At 32.6% G+C, this 17,394-nt stretch overlaps 2 protein-coding genes across 2 annotated transcripts; both read right to left on the bottom strand.

Moving 5' to 3' along the window:
* Positions 1 to 4,261: 4,261 nt before the first annotated feature.
* On the bottom strand, positions 4,262 to 5,275 carry LOC111881570 (uncharacterized). Its single transcript, XM_023877974.3, has 2 exons — positions 5,004 to 5,275; positions 4,262 to 4,542 (listed from the first exon to the last, which is right to left on the bottom strand). The coding sequence occupies exons 1-2, from the start codon at positions 5,106 to 5,108 to the stop codon at positions 4,456 to 4,458; spliced, it is 192 nt and encodes a 63-aa protein (XP_023733742.1). The 5' UTR covers positions 5,109 to 5,275; the 3' UTR covers positions 4,262 to 4,455.
* A 400-nt stretch (positions 5,276 to 5,675) lies between these two features.
* Positions 5,676 to 6,992, bottom strand: LOC111881507 (protein ALP1-like). Its single transcript, XM_052769670.1, has one exon. The coding sequence runs from the start codon at positions 6,990 to 6,992 to the stop codon at positions 5,676 to 5,678; it is 1,317 nt and encodes a 438-aa protein (XP_052625630.1).
* Positions 6,993 to 17,394: the final 10,402 nt, after the last annotated feature.

Here is a 17,394-nt window from a genome sequence, read left to right as displayed (position 1 = left end):
CGTACCCAGGCGAGTCCGCATCCAAATTAAGCGCATGAGTACGTGCAACGTACTCCCCAGTACGCCCAGCGTACTCATTTGCTACAAGAACTCTTTCAAGGGACCATTTTTGACAGCTCGACAAAATAGAAGAGTATAATAGCTTTACCTGAAATTCGGGATGTTACATTTTTACCTATATAATAGTTGTAAATGATAATATTTACTTTTTAGGGAGGTTAACTAGCATACTAATCCCGCATGATGAGATGGTGCTTGAGAGGAGGATGCAAAAGTTTGTTCGGTGGCAAGCAACAAAGATCCCGCCCAAGTTCCTGTCTTCGTTCTCGTCCGACATTTTCCAGGTTTTTTATTTTAAAACAACATGTCTTGTAGATTTGAACCGCCATACATGTTCATATGAGAAATGTGCAGTCTGGGTATAGTGTGTGGTCATGCTATTGCAGCATCACGTTATTCAAACATCACCAGATTAGTCAATATGATTAAGTATATTACTGGGCTGATGTGTTTTGAATTACCAACCAGACCCAAAATGTGCACCCTCTACCCCTCCATCTGAATGGGAAATATCAGACCCATTATGGTTGTTTTATTGCTTATGTAATCGTAATTAATTATGTTTGTAATCGATTTGGAGTGATTAATGAAAAATATTTTTATTGTCTTAATATTTGTAAGATATTACAAAGATAGAAAGAAAAACATAATTTAGAAGTACCATAACCTAATTAAACATAAAAATATTAAAATAAATAATTTAAAAATACGAGGCGTCTTTAAAATATCACAAACATGTTCATATGGAAACCAACCCTTTTATTTTTCTATCTGTATTCCACCCTTTCAACTTGCAAAATTATTTGTTTATCTTCATCCAGTAATTCGTTGTGGGTCTTGTGATAAATTTTGATAAAATTCTTTACCTTTGATCGTATGTCTAGAAACTTAGCATTCACTTCTTCTTCAGTTCGATACAGTGCAACAAATAAGTCAAAGTGAAACATATTTTTCAAGTGTGTCCATCGCGATATATACATTAGATGTGGCAGCATGAGGACCACCAAATCATCCTCAATTATTATCTAAGACTGAATGAGCATGATCTCTTCATGTATAGTCCACGAATGAGTTTGATTTGCTTCCATTCCGAAGTTCTAAAGTTTCTATAAGTTCACTCTCTTATTTATAGTGGTTCATTATGAATTCCATGTCATTCTGGAGTTCCATTCCGAAATGCCATTTCGGACGGAAATTCTGAACATCATATCAATCATTCATGTATATTCAAATCAATCATAGATGTCATAGATTCTTGATGAATATGAGTCACAAACACATATTCCAGAAACGCATTCCGAACATCACAATCCGGAGAGACACATTCTGGACATCGTATTTCAGAAACTTATTCCGAACATGGCATTTTAGACTATTAATATGTAGCTAGAATGTATTGTAAATGTAGAAATAACTTGAGAATGAGTTCATCTGAGTTTGGTGTTTGACATTGTGAAGAAGAAGAAGATTGCTATGTTTGTTCATATATTAACCCGTTCCGGAAGGCCTATATTTCCTACTCTCGGATAAAATGTTTGATGACATTTTCCAAGCTGTGAAGGTTGTTGAAGAAGCGAATGAAAGGGATTCTGAAATAAGTTGGTCACTAAATCAACGTGTAGATGATCTAGAGGAACAAGTAAATGAAAAAGAAAAATTGGTTATTGAAACTATGAAAAAATTCAAAGAAGATAAGAAATGGGTTCAATATGCAAATGCGGAGATTGATAAGCTTTGTGTAGAACGAGACCGTTTAACGAATGTTAGAATTAGAGGAGATTTTGTTGACCGCGAATAAAATATGTATCTCTTACAATTTCCTAATTTGTGGAAACAAATATAAGTATGTATTAGAATTTGTAACGATCTTTGTACTAATGTTAATGAAAAACATTGTAATTTTATATTTAGTTTCAAAAGACATTACAATATTAAATTTTTATATTACATTTCCAAGATAACCTGGAACTTGCATCCAATGCAAACTAGCGGTGTCTACATGATTTTCAAACAACTCCATGTAGGTTTCAATTAGGTTGACCCATTACAAGTCAATTAGATTCGATCTTTCATTGTTGGAGTTGTCATGTGTGCTTCTTTGATGAGGTCCATTGTGTTCATAAACTATCGTATATCTTCAGACATGTAAAGATCATTTGCATATTATACAATGTTTGTTTTCTCCGCTCCTCCATCGCAGAAGGCGATAATGGGATTTCAAGTATTACCATTCGTTGTTTCGCACATTGATAATCACAAATCATTTCTAATGCAGTCGTATCAACCAAACGTCGTTGTTCATCTTCAAGACGTATTATATCATATTGTATTGGCAACTCATCATCATCAATCGAGTCACTAGATGTTAGAGACTGAAAATAAAATATACTAACATAGGCATTAAAAACAACTTGCATAAACATATCCAAGAATAAAACCAACTTGCTGAAAAATAGCCATAAAAAATAATTTATTTGAAACGAGTCTATAATAATAGGTTTGTTTGAATTTGTCCTGGTCATATCTTTTGGAGTTCTATATGCTTTCATTTTAAGCTTTAACACTCTTTTCAATTTTCTTTCTTAATTTTACAAGTGTCTTTGTTGGTTTAGTTTTTACTTAGTTTTCTAACTTGGTATCCTGGCTTTTTATCTACAAAAACAAAATTCCAACAACCTTTTTTTAACAACATTTTAATCACTTTTACCTTTATCGGGTTCAAATTTGAAAACTCCTATAAATGAATTACAACTATTTCGTCCATAAAACTCACCTTTTTTAACATTCATGCAAATTCATCTTTGGACTAATGGGGGTTATTAAACAATACCAAACACTAAAAAAAGTAATGATGGATTTTTATTCAGCTTGTCATTCCGGAATAGATTATCACGAGTCCGGACTACGTTCTTCGTAATCCAGATTTACAGTACCATTCCGGATTCTCTTAAAAACATAGTTTCGGACTAAAAAATTGATCTTAAACACACTATCAGATACTTACATGTGTCCCATATATGTACAACAAAAAAAAACATACAAAAATGGATATTTCAGACTCATTTATCGTATTCCCGAGTGTTGTACGCATTCTGGAATACGTATATTTGTTTGAAAATTTAAATGCAATTAACTTAAATAGTAGAATTCACTTGGTTTGATACTTTAAACTAGGTACGGAATATGGGTAGAAGGAACTTCGGAATTGTAGAATCTGAAATGTGTATTCCGTATTTTTGTGTGTGGGGTTCATACATATAGCATTGAGTTTGGGCTGTTTTTTCAGGTCCGGAAAGGCCCATTTCAAACCAAGTGGTTAGTTTTAAAAAAAAAGTTGGTTTTTTTTTAACTGTAACTCAAATTGTGGTTAGATTACTCAATTTCCTTTTATTTAACATGGTTAATTGGATTTAACATGGTTATATCAAGCATTCCAGAAATCAGTGGTTAAATTGTATAGGTATATGATATTATAGAATGATTTAGGTATTTCCTTGAAATTGAGGTGGCTTGATCATGAGAAAGAACTTTAATTTCTCAACAAAAATAAGTTACAAACATACACGATGGCTAGTAAACCATTTGAAACACGTAGAAAAGAATAACAAATTATTCAAGACCCATGGAAATAAGACAATGCATAAAGAGATGTCGACTTGTTGGAAAAACTCTGTTGAGTTGTCAAGTGTGATGATTGCTGAAGCCTGAAGGGATCTGACCACTATGACTACATGAGTGTACGAGGGGAAGCGCCCCTAGAAAAACAATTAGAATCATGGGCTTGGAACTTGCTAAATTAAGACTCTTAATTTACTTTTTCTTCAACTTTAGATTCCAAGGAAAAGAGAAAGATCACATGAGGGGAATAAAATAAATTAATTGACAATTGCTTTGTTTGTTAATCAGGGTTGATCGATGATATCCTCTTCACCGGGTCACGGGTTGACCCGGGTTTCAAAACATTGTCTATAATTGTAAACTCTTGTTGTATTGTCAACAAAACCATATAAATTAGATTGATCATATAAACCCTATAAATTCCAATGTTCTTTCTTTTCTCCTACCTTAAATATGTGATTGCTGTGTGTTGATCATTACCATTTCTCTAACAAACTCATCTATGTTGCAAAAAAAAAAAAAAAAAAAAAAAAACTCTATGTATATAGACTTACCTTGTTTTAAAGTAACAAACAGCTGGGTATATAGAAAATGATGAATCAATAAAAAATCTTGAGGATGCTTTTGGGAGTTGGGACTCAACAGCACCAATTGTAATGACATTCATTCGTTATTAATCAAGACAAAACATGTGTATCTTAAGAACCATGAAAATACAACAAGAACAAATTCAGGGAAAATGCATTCAATGTCCCAACATGAATTACCAAGCTTTAATTATGCAATAGGGTCTCTTTCTTTGTTTTCTTGTAGCAGCTGTTCTCTCACCCTCTTGATCTCTGCCTCCTTCTCCATTCTTTCTTGCTGCAATTGTTACAAACAATCCATATTCAGTGCTAAATTCCTATCAAATTTAGACTTGTGCTATTGGTTATAAAACTGGATGTACGTTTGAACTTCATTAACCTACTGTCACTGAGAATGCAGTTCGAGTTTAGGAAGTCAAAACAGAGGGTAAATTGGAACCAAAAATTGAAACGATGTGAACAGTTCAGATTTAAGTAAATTTAGCCTAATACCAATTCTTATTCAACATCAAATCAACATTCCATTTCTTATAAAAAGTTTAACACTCCATTAATCATGCATCTACCTCAAAGCAGTAATTGTTTTCCTAATCGCTGCATTCAATTTCGACAGATAAAACGAACCCTAATTCAGAATATTCAGGTATATCAAGAGTAAAACGACAAAGTACGAGCACAATCGAAGCATATCGCTACAGATCTAGATATACATATGGAGAGAAGAAGAAAGATTCAGACCTTCTCGTCCTGGTGAAGAGCGATCCAAACATGAACTTTATCCATTGATTGCCAGAACACAAAAGCGCCCAATGACATCCCGAAAAAAGTCGTCATGTTCACCATCTTTGTCTCCCCCTGTGTTGCTAAAGCTTCTTCGCCGCCGTCAAGTTCGAGCGTCCGCTAATCGGAGCTGTAAATTAATTATCCCTCGCAGTTGTGAATCGATTGCAGCTCCGCCGTGATTTGACAATGAAATCCGAAACGTGAATATGACGCCGTTAACGATGGGGGAAAAGGAAAATTGGTTTATTTTATGTTTGGTTCATAAGGCGGAGGGAGTGGTGCCACCGAAACCGCACTCCCTCCCTCGCCACATAAGCGCCATGTAAGCGCTACATCACATTTTACCACTTAAGTGTGGTTTCTTGCCACACCAAGGGTGTGGTGCCACACTTTGCATTTCTTTTATTTTTTTGTTTTTTTTTTAAAGTATTTTAATTTAATAAAACTTCTTTTTTTTTTAACTAATTTAATTTAATATACCTTCTATTTTAATAAAAAAAAAAACATAATTCTTCATTACTTGAAAATAAAAAAAACAGTACATTGCGTTACTAAAAAAAAACCACACACATGGCATTTAAATAACCCTATAAACTTAAAAAACATAAATAAAATAACTAAAGGAAACTACATAAAGTTGTTCTCCGAGAACTCGTCTTCGGGGTCATCCGGTGGATCCAATTTAAGGTTAATGTTTTGAACCCCGTAAATGTGTTCCACCAAGTCATTGCGAAGATTATGAAATGTTTCATTGCAACGTATCTCTGCTCTTCTGTTTATATACTCTTCGCCACCAATTTCTATTGGCTGTGTCTCTGGTATTATTTCTTCCTCGTCAAACACACATATCGCTCTTCCTTCGTCTTCAATAATCATGTTATGCAATATAATACACGTATACATGATTTCTTGAAGTTTTTCCTCGCCCAAATAAGCTGCTGGTTTTTTCAGTATGAACCATCGTTTCTTCAGAGCTCCAAAAGCACGCTCAACATCCTTCCTAGCTCTTTCTTGAGCTCTCTTGAATTTCTTTCGTCTAGAACCATGTGGAGCTGAAAACGACTTAACAAACACAGCATACTCAGGATAGATTCCATCGACCAGATAATAACCATACTTATATGGCGTTCCATGCACTTGAAAAGAAGAATCTGGTGCGGATCCATCGTATATGTTGTTAAATATTGGTGAACGGTTAAGAACGTTGATGTCGTTAATCGAACCAGGAGAACCAAAAAAAGCATGCCAAATCCACATATCTTGTGATGCAACTGCTTCAAGTACCACCGTTGGGTGACCATGATCACCTCGTGTAAATTGCCCATGATATGCTGTAGGGCAATTTTCCCATGCCCAATGGAGACAATCTAAGCTTCCTAGCATTCCAGGAAACCCATGCACACTAGCATGATGAGCTTGCAATTGCAAGATGTCATTACGTGTAGGCTTACGTAAATATTTTGGACCATAAAACTGAATGACAGTTTTGCAGAAAAAATGGAGATTGTCTCGTGCTATCCTAGCAGACATCCTAAAACTTTCGTCTAACGCATCAGGCGGAATGCCATATGCTAACTGACGAAGTGCGGTCGTGCATTTTTGTAACGGAGTGAAACCGGGTGTACCTCTAGCATCGTAGCGTTGTTGGGAAAAACTGCACTCCCTCGTTACATCTTCAACTATACGTTCGAATAAACCTTTGAGCATTCTGAAGCGCCTACGAAAATAATACCCTTGGTAAGTGGCATTCTCTGCAAAATAGTCTTGCACCAAACGTTGGTTGGCTTCTTCACGATTTCTGTAAATGTATCTTCGTGTTCTCTGTTGAGAACTTGCAGCTGCGTTGTTACATACAACGTTGTATGTTTGTTCCGCCATTTGAACACACGCAATAGCGGTATCAAAAATAGTTTGAAATTCTTCAGAAGATGAAGAAGATGACATTTTTTGGAGAGTGGTGATTTAAAAAAAAAAAAAATTTGAGAGAGAGAAGATTGTATTGTGAAAAAAATTGAGTTTGATATGTGTATATATATATATAGGAAGGAAAGAAAAAAAAAACAAAAAAAAAAAGAAAAAAAAAAAAAAAAAAAAAAAAAAAAGGGGGAAATTGCGTTCAACGGTCAAGAATATGACCAACCAATCAAATACCGCGGTCTTCAAGGGCCGCACTGCGGTCTCAATGGCAGGAAACCGCACCCTGGGGGCGGTGTTCCCTGCTGATGTGGCACCAAGGTGCGGTCTCCTACCGCACCACTCCGAGAAGTCTAATTCTTTTTCAGCGGTTCTTAGCAGAAATTGCATATATATATATATATATATATATATATATATATATATATATATATATATATATATATATATATATATATATATATATATATATATATATATATATATATATATATATAGGGAAAAATGAATATACCCTTAAGGGTATATAAGGCTAGGTACCCAAACGCATCATAATACATCATTTTGTTTGATATATTCATTATAATGTTCTTAAACTTCAACCCTTAACTTGATTTACTTTCAAAATTTTCAAAATTTCACTATTATCTTTCTCTTATATCACCTTTATTTGTCGAATATCTACTAGGCTATATATATTATAGTTGAAAATGTAAATTATGTAAATGTGTAATTTATAAAAATAATGAAAGTAAATCAAGTTAGAAGTTAAATTATAAGAACATTGGATAATTAGAATGTATTATATAATACAAAATGACGTAGTATAGTGAGTATGGGTACCTAAGCTTATATACTCTTAAGGGTATATTCACTTTTCCCATATATATATATATATATATATATATATATATATATATATATATAGGGAAGAGTTATATGGAAACTGAATGATTAGGGCAACACATATTTGAACCAATGAAAACATGACAACACATAATCAAGTTAGAAGTTAAATTATAAGAACATTGGATAATTAGAATGTATTATATAATACAAAATGACGTAGTATAGTGAGTATGGGTACCTAAGCTTATATACCCTTAAGGGTATATTCACTTTTCCCATATATATATATATATATATATATATATATATATATATATATATATATATATATATATATATATATATATATATATAGAGAGAGAGAGAGAGAGGGAAGAGTTATATGGAAAATGAATGATTAGGGCAACACATATTTGAACCAATGAAAACATGACAACACATCACTTCCACAATAACTTCCACAATACATTACTTGTGAAGAAAGAAATGGACACGTGTCATTTGATTATTGGTTCCGGTAGATGTTGCCCTAGTTATTTGTTTTCCATAGAACTCATTCCTATATATATATATATATATATATATATATATATATATATATATATATATATATATATATATATATATATAGGCTTAGGTTATTTTGTTTTTACTAACTATTGTGTGCCAAAATACATAAATCTGGACCAACGGATGAAATTCATCAATGAACATGATTTGAGAGTGTATGATATTATAATGGGATATCATGTACCATCTAATCACACACATTTTAGCAAAATGGTATTTTGGACAATTAACTACAATTATAAAAGGAAATTTTCGGATATTTATGGATAATTAATTCTCCCAATTTTAAAAATTTGATTTTTTTTTAATTAATTCAATTTTAATTCTAACATAATTTGTAAAAACAACCAATTTATTCTGTCAGAATATTTTTTTTATTTAGAATGATGCTCTTTCATAATTTTATTCTATTAGAATATTATTGAATAATAACAAAGTTTTGGAATCCGAGGTTGGAAAATAACTACATTCTAACATATTCTATCATAATAACATAATGTCAATCATAAACTACTAAATACATTCCGAAAAGAATACACAAAATAAATTCTTGAACTAATAATATACCTAATAAATAATTGTGATTCTTTGAATAATAACAACATTCTGAAAGAATAACAAGTGTGATTCTTAAAAAATAACAATATTCTTAAACACTGAGCGTGGTCATTCTTTTATTCATTCTTCAAACCTTTCTCATCAGTTCTTCAAGCTATTTCTATCACAAATTATGTTAGAATGCAACAGTAAAATTCTATTAGAATACATTATCAACATATAAATATTAAAATTTTATTAAAATAAAACAGTAAAATTCTAGCAGAATTTATTATCAACATATAAATAATTAACCAAAACCATAATCGGAAGACATGAATAAAAAAAATTAACAGATTTTTATCCTCTCAATTTATTAACAATCAAATGAATAAAAAAAATAACAGATTTGATACTTCCATGGTCCTACAAAACAATTTATAATACAATTGAAACAAAGTTGATTCACGAGTTTTGTTAAGCACCTTACTTACAACAAAAACCTTTATGAAGAACTCATTTATATTTGCCAAAAAAATAGTTGAACTTATATAAAAAGATTGGATAGAAAATCCAGAAACCTGATTTAAGCATTTTATCGAGCAGTTGGTATGCAGCATGAAACTTTCTTTCAATTCTCAATAATGACAGCTTATCCCTTTGCCAATATTGAAACCTGTGAAAAACATGAAAAACAAAAATCTTGTCTCTTAGGATTTTTAACAAACAGTTGGTAGGCACTAAACAAAAATCTTGTCTCTTAGTTTTTTTATAATGATGGATGTTATGAATTGCCCCATAATCAAAATTCAACAAATCAGTAGATCCTAAAAGGATTAAAGAGTGACAATTCTGCAATATATAAAACTATGGTAAAGTAAACAGATACATGGGTATATCCAGGTTTTTTGTGGCCTCTGGGTCAATTGGACATCAATAACGAATATGTCACAGGGGGAAGAGAGTTGTGGTCGTCGTCACTGGGAACTAAATTGTCAACGTTGCCGGTGAGGAGCTACTCGTCATCGGTGTTGTGGATGTCGACGTTACCTGATGGTGGTCCAACAAGAGAGTTGTGGTGACGAGATGATGATTTGGTTTAGGTATCGGTAATGGAGAGGAGGGAAGGAAGACGAAATTGTGTGCTGCTAAAAGTAGTATGGCTATGGAAGATAATGGGTTAGAATGTTAAAGAAGAAGGTGGAGGAACACTTTGATGGTTCGATTTCTCCAGCGAGACAACAGAGAAGGAAGAAAATTGAAGACGGCAATTGTAGGGTTTTTTACAGGTTTTGACTTTGACATCTCATATTTAAAGGGATAATAAACATATTAATTATCTACCATAATTAAATACGTAAATATTACTATAATATCCTTAAATGATTTATTTAATGATTTATTATTTCCTGAATTCTTATTGATGCACACACGCACACAATAGTTATCAAAAACATTTGAACTTATCTCTCTCTCTCTCTCTCTCTCTCTCTCTCTCTATATATATATATATATATATATATATATATATATATATATATACTGGCTTAATAATCGATTTATTTTTTATATATATTTTTTATTCCATTAAGTCTCAAACATCGGTAATCGTATTCAGTTTAACCTTTTGACCCGATCAACAGGTCATTCAAGTTTAAAAAATTACATTTTTGGCCTAGATTTCAAAATTTATTACAAATTTGGTCCAAATTTTATACTTTTGACCCAGATTTTAATTTTTTTTACAAATTTGGTCCAAAGTTTACCCTTTTTGCCCAAATTTTAGAATTTTATTATGAATTCATCATAACTTTAGTTTTTTTTACAACTTTTTTTTTCTCAAAAATTTGTTTTTAATATGTTTTTTCTTTTTAAACTCATTTATACAAAAAAAACATATTTTCAAATAAAAATCTTATTTTTTCTATATAAAAACTTTTTTTAAAAAGTTTTTTGTATATAAAATATCTAGTTATAAAAATAGGTTTGGATTATTTGTGTGATATCTCTTAAAAAATCAATTAAGAAATTAAAAGTAACCATAAATTATAAAAACAGGTTCGGATTATTTTTTCTTTAATCACATTTATATGAAAGTTTAAACTAGTTACATTATATATGAAAGTTTAAAAAATATATATATAATATAATAATACTATATTTTATTCGTAAGAACTTTTTTAGAAAAAATTTAAAATCATGACTTTGATATATTTTTTATAAGTTTTTAATAAATATATTATCTAAATAAAACATATCCATTCATGGCACGTGTCCGATCTAGGTTGTGATTTTTTATTGTCAATCAACCTCTTCTTACTTGGATTATTTATAATCTTGTATTTCCTATATTTTTTAATGTCTGTTATATGGAATACCGGTTGCAATTTATTATCAATAAACATGTTTTTAGGGGAGTGAGAAATGACCAAAAATACAATAGCAACATAAATATATAAAATATTATAACTATTAATAACACAATAGAATACTTTAACTAAATTTCTGAAGAATTTACACATGAGTTTGGTTTAAAAAAATTACGCAAACACCTGATACATGCTTGAGTTGAGCTTCACAAGGAAAATATTATAACCTACTCAAAAACATGATGTCGAAATTTTTTAATAAAATGGTTTTTTTTCTATGAACTACAGTTAAGAACTGACATTATTTGTCCTATAAATGTGATTAAAGAAAAAATAAATAATATTAAAATGAGTGTAACTAGTTTTTGACAAACTATAGTTTGATAGTATAATTTAGGGTTACTTTTAATTTCTTAATTGATTTTTTAAGAGAAATCACACAAATAATCCAAACCTATTTTATAAGTAGATATTTCATATACAAAAACTTTTTAAAAACAATTTTTATATAGAAAAAATAAGATTTTTATGTGAAAATATGTTTTTTTGTATAAATATGAGTTTATAAAGAAAAAACATATTAGAAACAAAATTTTGAGAAAAAAGGTTGTAAAAAAAAAAAAACTAAAGTTGGGTGAATTCATAATAAAATTCTAAAATTTGGGCAAAAAGGGTAAATTTTGGACCAGTTTTGTATAAAAGGATTAAAATTTGGGCCAAAAGTGTAAATTTTGGACCAAATTTATAACAAATTTTGAAATATGGGCCAAAAATATAATTTTTGAAATTTTGATGACCTGTAGACCGGGTCAAAGGGTTAAATTGAATACGATTACCGGTATTTGAGACTTAATTGAATAAAAAATATATATAAGGACTAAATCAATTATGAGGCCAATATGTAGGGACTTTATTGCAATTTTCCCTTCTCATTATGCTAAAATATATTTTCAATATAGGTCCACTGGTTTGAAGTTTGAACTTTCTACAAGTACAAGGTTCCATATCATAACAAATTACAACACCCATGGATACCCGGTACAAGGTTCCATATCATAACAAATTACAACACCCATGGATACCCATATATGCATGTGTGTGTGGTTGGTTGGTATACATACATACATATATACATATTTTTTTAGAACGGCAAAGTTAGATTATGTTAGTGGTTCGAGTCGTGCAGTGACATCCAAGCGGGCAATATGTCTTTCCCGAACCTTCACCCATGGGGAGTTACTGATGGGTTTTGAGCACTACAACATTCATATGGTGTACATGTAACCCTAATGTTTTAGATCTAGTTTTTTCTCAAGTTATACATGCAAATAATCATCCAAAGCATAAACCCTAATACTAGCATACCGATTTCGAAATTCATATGTAAAATAGGGTTTGGAACCTTACCTCACTTGTATGTAGCAATAACAAGAACTCCTTGACCTTTGAAAGCTTAGTGTCCCAAGTGTTGCACCTCTAATGGAGTCACAAACACTCAATGCAAAGGAAGAGTTGGAAAGGGAGGGATTTCAGCTAGGGTTTCTCTAAAACTCAAAGGGGGGCCGAAAATCCTTATGTTAGGAGGGTTTATATAGTTAAGGTTATTAGGGTTTTCAGGTGGAAACCCTAATTCTCTTGCTTAGGCCTTAAGCAATCCATGAACCCCCATATGACAGGGCCTTGGATGAAAACTCTATGGGCTTTCCATAGATTTTCGTCCACCCCATATCAATAAGGTCCATTAGCCCAAACTATAATTATTACTAATTTAAATAATCAGTCCCTCCATTACTAATCAGTTCCTTTAATCCCAAAATGAATACTAGATTAATTTCTGATTAATTACTAATTAATAATATGATTTCCAAATAATATATTAGTCTTGTAATATATTAATACAATCATTCTGAGTAACAATTTATTATTCATATAATAAATCCTACACTCTCTCTCTCCACTTGTCATCCTATCAAGTTGCATGAGTAAAGGCAACTCAAAAGGACCATGCTCATAATCAAATCAAGTACATACCAAAAATAGTTATGGGCTTAGACACCTAATCCAACAGTCTCCCACTTGGATAAGTCTAATAATTATTATTGCAAGTACGACTTCAGAATCTGATCAGCAATCGTAGCTTTCAAAAGTCGTTGTCGAACTTTGATCTTATCAGTAACGCTTCCTTTAGATAAGGGATCAAATATTCCTCCATTCTAGATATCATATGGACATGAGACATGGATTATAATCATTCTCTATGTCCAAGGTTTGTTTCCCGATTTCCAATTTATGACGACCAACTAATTGAACAAATCAAATCAGTCCAGGCTTGGTCAAGCGCTTAGCGTGTCATCACTAAATAATCGAGGGGCCCACAGATATCGCTTTGATCCCTCTTAGGGTAAAAGGAACGGATAAACTTCGACTCATATGCTTGTACTATTTACTCATCAAATCACAGACAACAATACAGTTTATAACATCAAGTTACTGATGAGTTTACGTATTATCAATACGCAGCCGACTTGTAAACAACAACTCATATGTCTCCATTTCTAGAATATAAGATATTATCGTCTCACAATCACTCGTGATAAAATCCATGAAGTGATTCAAGTGAGTGTGGGTTTAATCCAATACTCAAATCTTATTTCAGAAGTACTCATGAATACTCCAAAAACTTGTGCTATGTCTAAACACCTAGACAATCTACAGTCGGATTCATGACAGTCTTGCCTAAATACCTACTTACAAAATATGATCGGCCGTGGAGGGTTTGAATAATCTTATTATTCAGGAAGTCTAAACATGCGAAGTGAAACACAAGAATAATCGAATCCAATATGGTCTCAAAACCTTTTGAATATAATTAAAACACCCTTTATTTAATCACCATATTGGTTACACATTATTCATTGTATAATGTTTCGATTAATCAACTTAATACTTGAATTAAAACAATAGTTATCCCATGCTCCAAGCATGCACACTATGTTTACCTATGGTCCTTACTTTGTGAAATAGATCAATTGAACACATTTCCAATGATACTCATTTCACAATTCCAAATCCTTATAAGTGTAACAATATCAAATTCTTCCACTATTAGAATATGTTAGATTCTAAGCTATCATGCAATGTGTAACGCCCGTGTTTCTGGGCTAAGCACTAAATACGGTGAAATAGTATAGGTCAGTTAGTGTAATGTGTTTTGAAGTAATGAGAATGAATTATGTGAATTTATGTGCCTTATATTTAATTATGATAATATAATAAATTAAGGATAAAAATAAGCGTCGAACGTAAAATGTTAGATAAAGTTGATATCTATGAAGAAAGTTGTAGTGGCCGAAACAAGGATTCCGGAGATATAAAGAATACCGAAATCCGAGTTATAACGAAGAAGTTATGACCTGTCGAAGTTTCGCGACAGAACTGGCACGACATTGTGTGACGTAAAAAGTAAATTTACGATAAAGTGCTTTTTAGCCTTAGTGATCTAAATGAAAGTCGTAGTATATGTTAAACCGAGAGTGTGCATAAAAAATGTCCAAATCTGACTTAGTATGCTGCCCAGAATTCAAATTATAGACCGATAGATTTTTAGCCGACACAATCTAAACAAGAATCAAAGATCTTGTTGCTAGTAGTTTAACGGTAAAATATAGAGGAAAATGGACGTCGCATGAAAAAGTTATGAATTTTTAATGGACTTTTCATGTCCCGTCCTGTTAAAAATATAACTTTAAAAATAATTCAAAATTAGCCAAAGGACTCCAAACTAAAGTTGTAGAGCATAATCTCACCTACACGTGGATATAAAGAACGTCGAAAACGGAGTCCGTATGTGAAAGTTACAAAATTTTAAAGTTCAAGGCCCAAATTTCGAGGCTGGTACGAAGGTATACGCCCAACGTAATCGTGTATGTGATCCGAAGTTGGTCACCCCTACTCCTTCGCATGATGGATGCGTTTTGGTAGCTATGACGCGTCCGAAGCTCGGATCCCGATCAGGCGCCACGTCTCGTATGCCCAACGTACCAAAGTTACGCCCAACGTAGCGCTGGTGAAGTAGTACGCTCCACGTACCATGATATTACGCCTAGCGTAATGCGAGGCATCAACCTCCCATAAATAGGATGTGAGGCTGCCCGAGTTATGTTTATAATTTTCACACTTTTACACCTTCTACTTTCCTTTTAGCCTATCCTAACCCCCCCTCCCCCCACAAAGCCTAGGGTACCATCCTAGCACCCGAAGAATGCCCGGAGCTTTGAAGTCTCCGATAAAAAGAGTTTTTCGAGTCGAAACTCTGCCTGCGCAGAGCCTGATTGTTGAGAAAACATCTCGGTTTCATAGAAAAATATTGTTTTAAGGGACAAAGTGTTGTCCAATTATAGTCAAATAAAGTGAGTGTATAGTCACTTTCATCCTACACATAAATATAATGTATTTTATATAAAATACGTGTTGTGTGTGTGTGTGTATATATATATATATATATATATATATATATATATATATATATTGTTTTTTATTTGAGATGGATGTTGAATGAATATTTTATACATGTTTAGAATGATTTAAACTGTATATGTACTTTCATCTACAAATATATTGGGTATAACATGGGTAGATGAAATAGCTGATATGTGATGAAATAAAATGATGAGAGACCTCGAAGTTGTTGATGTTCCAGTCATCTAGCGGAGTATAGATGACAACCACAGGCTTTTCTAGGCAGTTCAGTGGAACGTTAGCAGGCTCGTAACTTGTAGGTGTTTTTGAACTATGTGTTCATCATATATTTTTGAACTAGGTGTTCATTAGGTATTTTTGAGTTGAGTGTTCACTAGGTGTTCATTAGGTATTTTTGAACGTAGTGGTCACCAGGTATTTTGATTTAAGTGTTCACCAGTTGTAATCTAAATATCCTGACAGCTACGCCTAATGGATCATTTTTGCAGCTATGCCTAATAGATATAACATAATCCTGGAAGTTGCGCCTAAAGGATAATATCAAGGTTCTAAATGGCGTGAGACGTGGCGTAGCGGCAAGGTCAAGCCTCAAGCTTAACGAGCCCTGGCGAGCCATGGCGTTTTTCAAGGCGTGATGTAAGGCGGCGATTTTGTATTAATTTAAAATTATGTTACCACATAAATATAAATTTATATTAAATATAACTACTTTTTATAAGTGTTAGATCAATAACTAGTAACAAAAATTTAACGAAAACCACAATACATGTATCTCCGATTAGAACAGACATAACAAAGAGCAAAAAACCGTGTCTCAAACGAAAAAACACGCGCCATAACACGCCATAACGCGCCATGGCACGCCATATCACGCCTTGCCACGCGTTACGCCTAACAGCAACGTTATGAGGTTTTTCGTAACGGCGGAGCCACGCATCACGCCATGGCGCGCCTTTTAGAACACTGGATAATATCGACAGTTATGCCTAATAGAGAACGTCATAATCCCGACAGTTGCGCCTAGATGATAATATTGGCAGCCGTGCCTAATAGAGAACGTTGGCAGCTGTGCTATTGGCAACGATGGACTTTGTGCCTATACCTTAGGGCAATCCTTTGGAATGAATGAGCGAATGATAGAGGATTCTTAGGGTGGAACCTTAAGAAACTACAGAAGTATCCCTTAAAAAGTGTTGTTAGCCCGATGATGATGCTTAAGTTAGGTCCCTTTTATTAGATGTTTATAGACATAAAGTGAGGATAACGGGAATGGGTAATCATGGTTATTGTTGATTGATGAAATTAATAAATTTATTGTTGGTTGATGAAAATTAATAAATTTATTTATTGTGGGTTAAAAACCCTATATGCACACCAGGCTCCCAAGTCTGACCCACTCAGCTTTTATACACAGGTAGTGGAACAAGAGCGTAGTTGGATGATGACGAGGGATTTTGGATTATAGGCCAGTAGATGTAAATAACTGTTGTAAGGTCTATATCGTACTGTTTAGGCTGTTGGTCTGTATCGGAACATGACATCCCGAAATTTTGTAATATAATGAAAATACATTTCTTTAAGAAATGCTTTGATAAATTTTTATTATATTTTGTTTTGAGGATAAATTC

Source organism: Lactuca sativa, chromosome 3, assembly GCF_002870075.4.
Source record: "Lactuca sativa cultivar Salinas chromosome 3, Lsat_Salinas_v11, whole genome shotgun sequence".
Taxonomy (NCBI): domain Eukaryota; kingdom Viridiplantae; phylum Streptophyta; class Magnoliopsida; order Asterales; family Asteraceae; genus Lactuca; species Lactuca sativa.
Note: the sequence above shows the minus strand (reverse complement) of the source record. Positions and strands in the feature narration are given on the sequence as shown.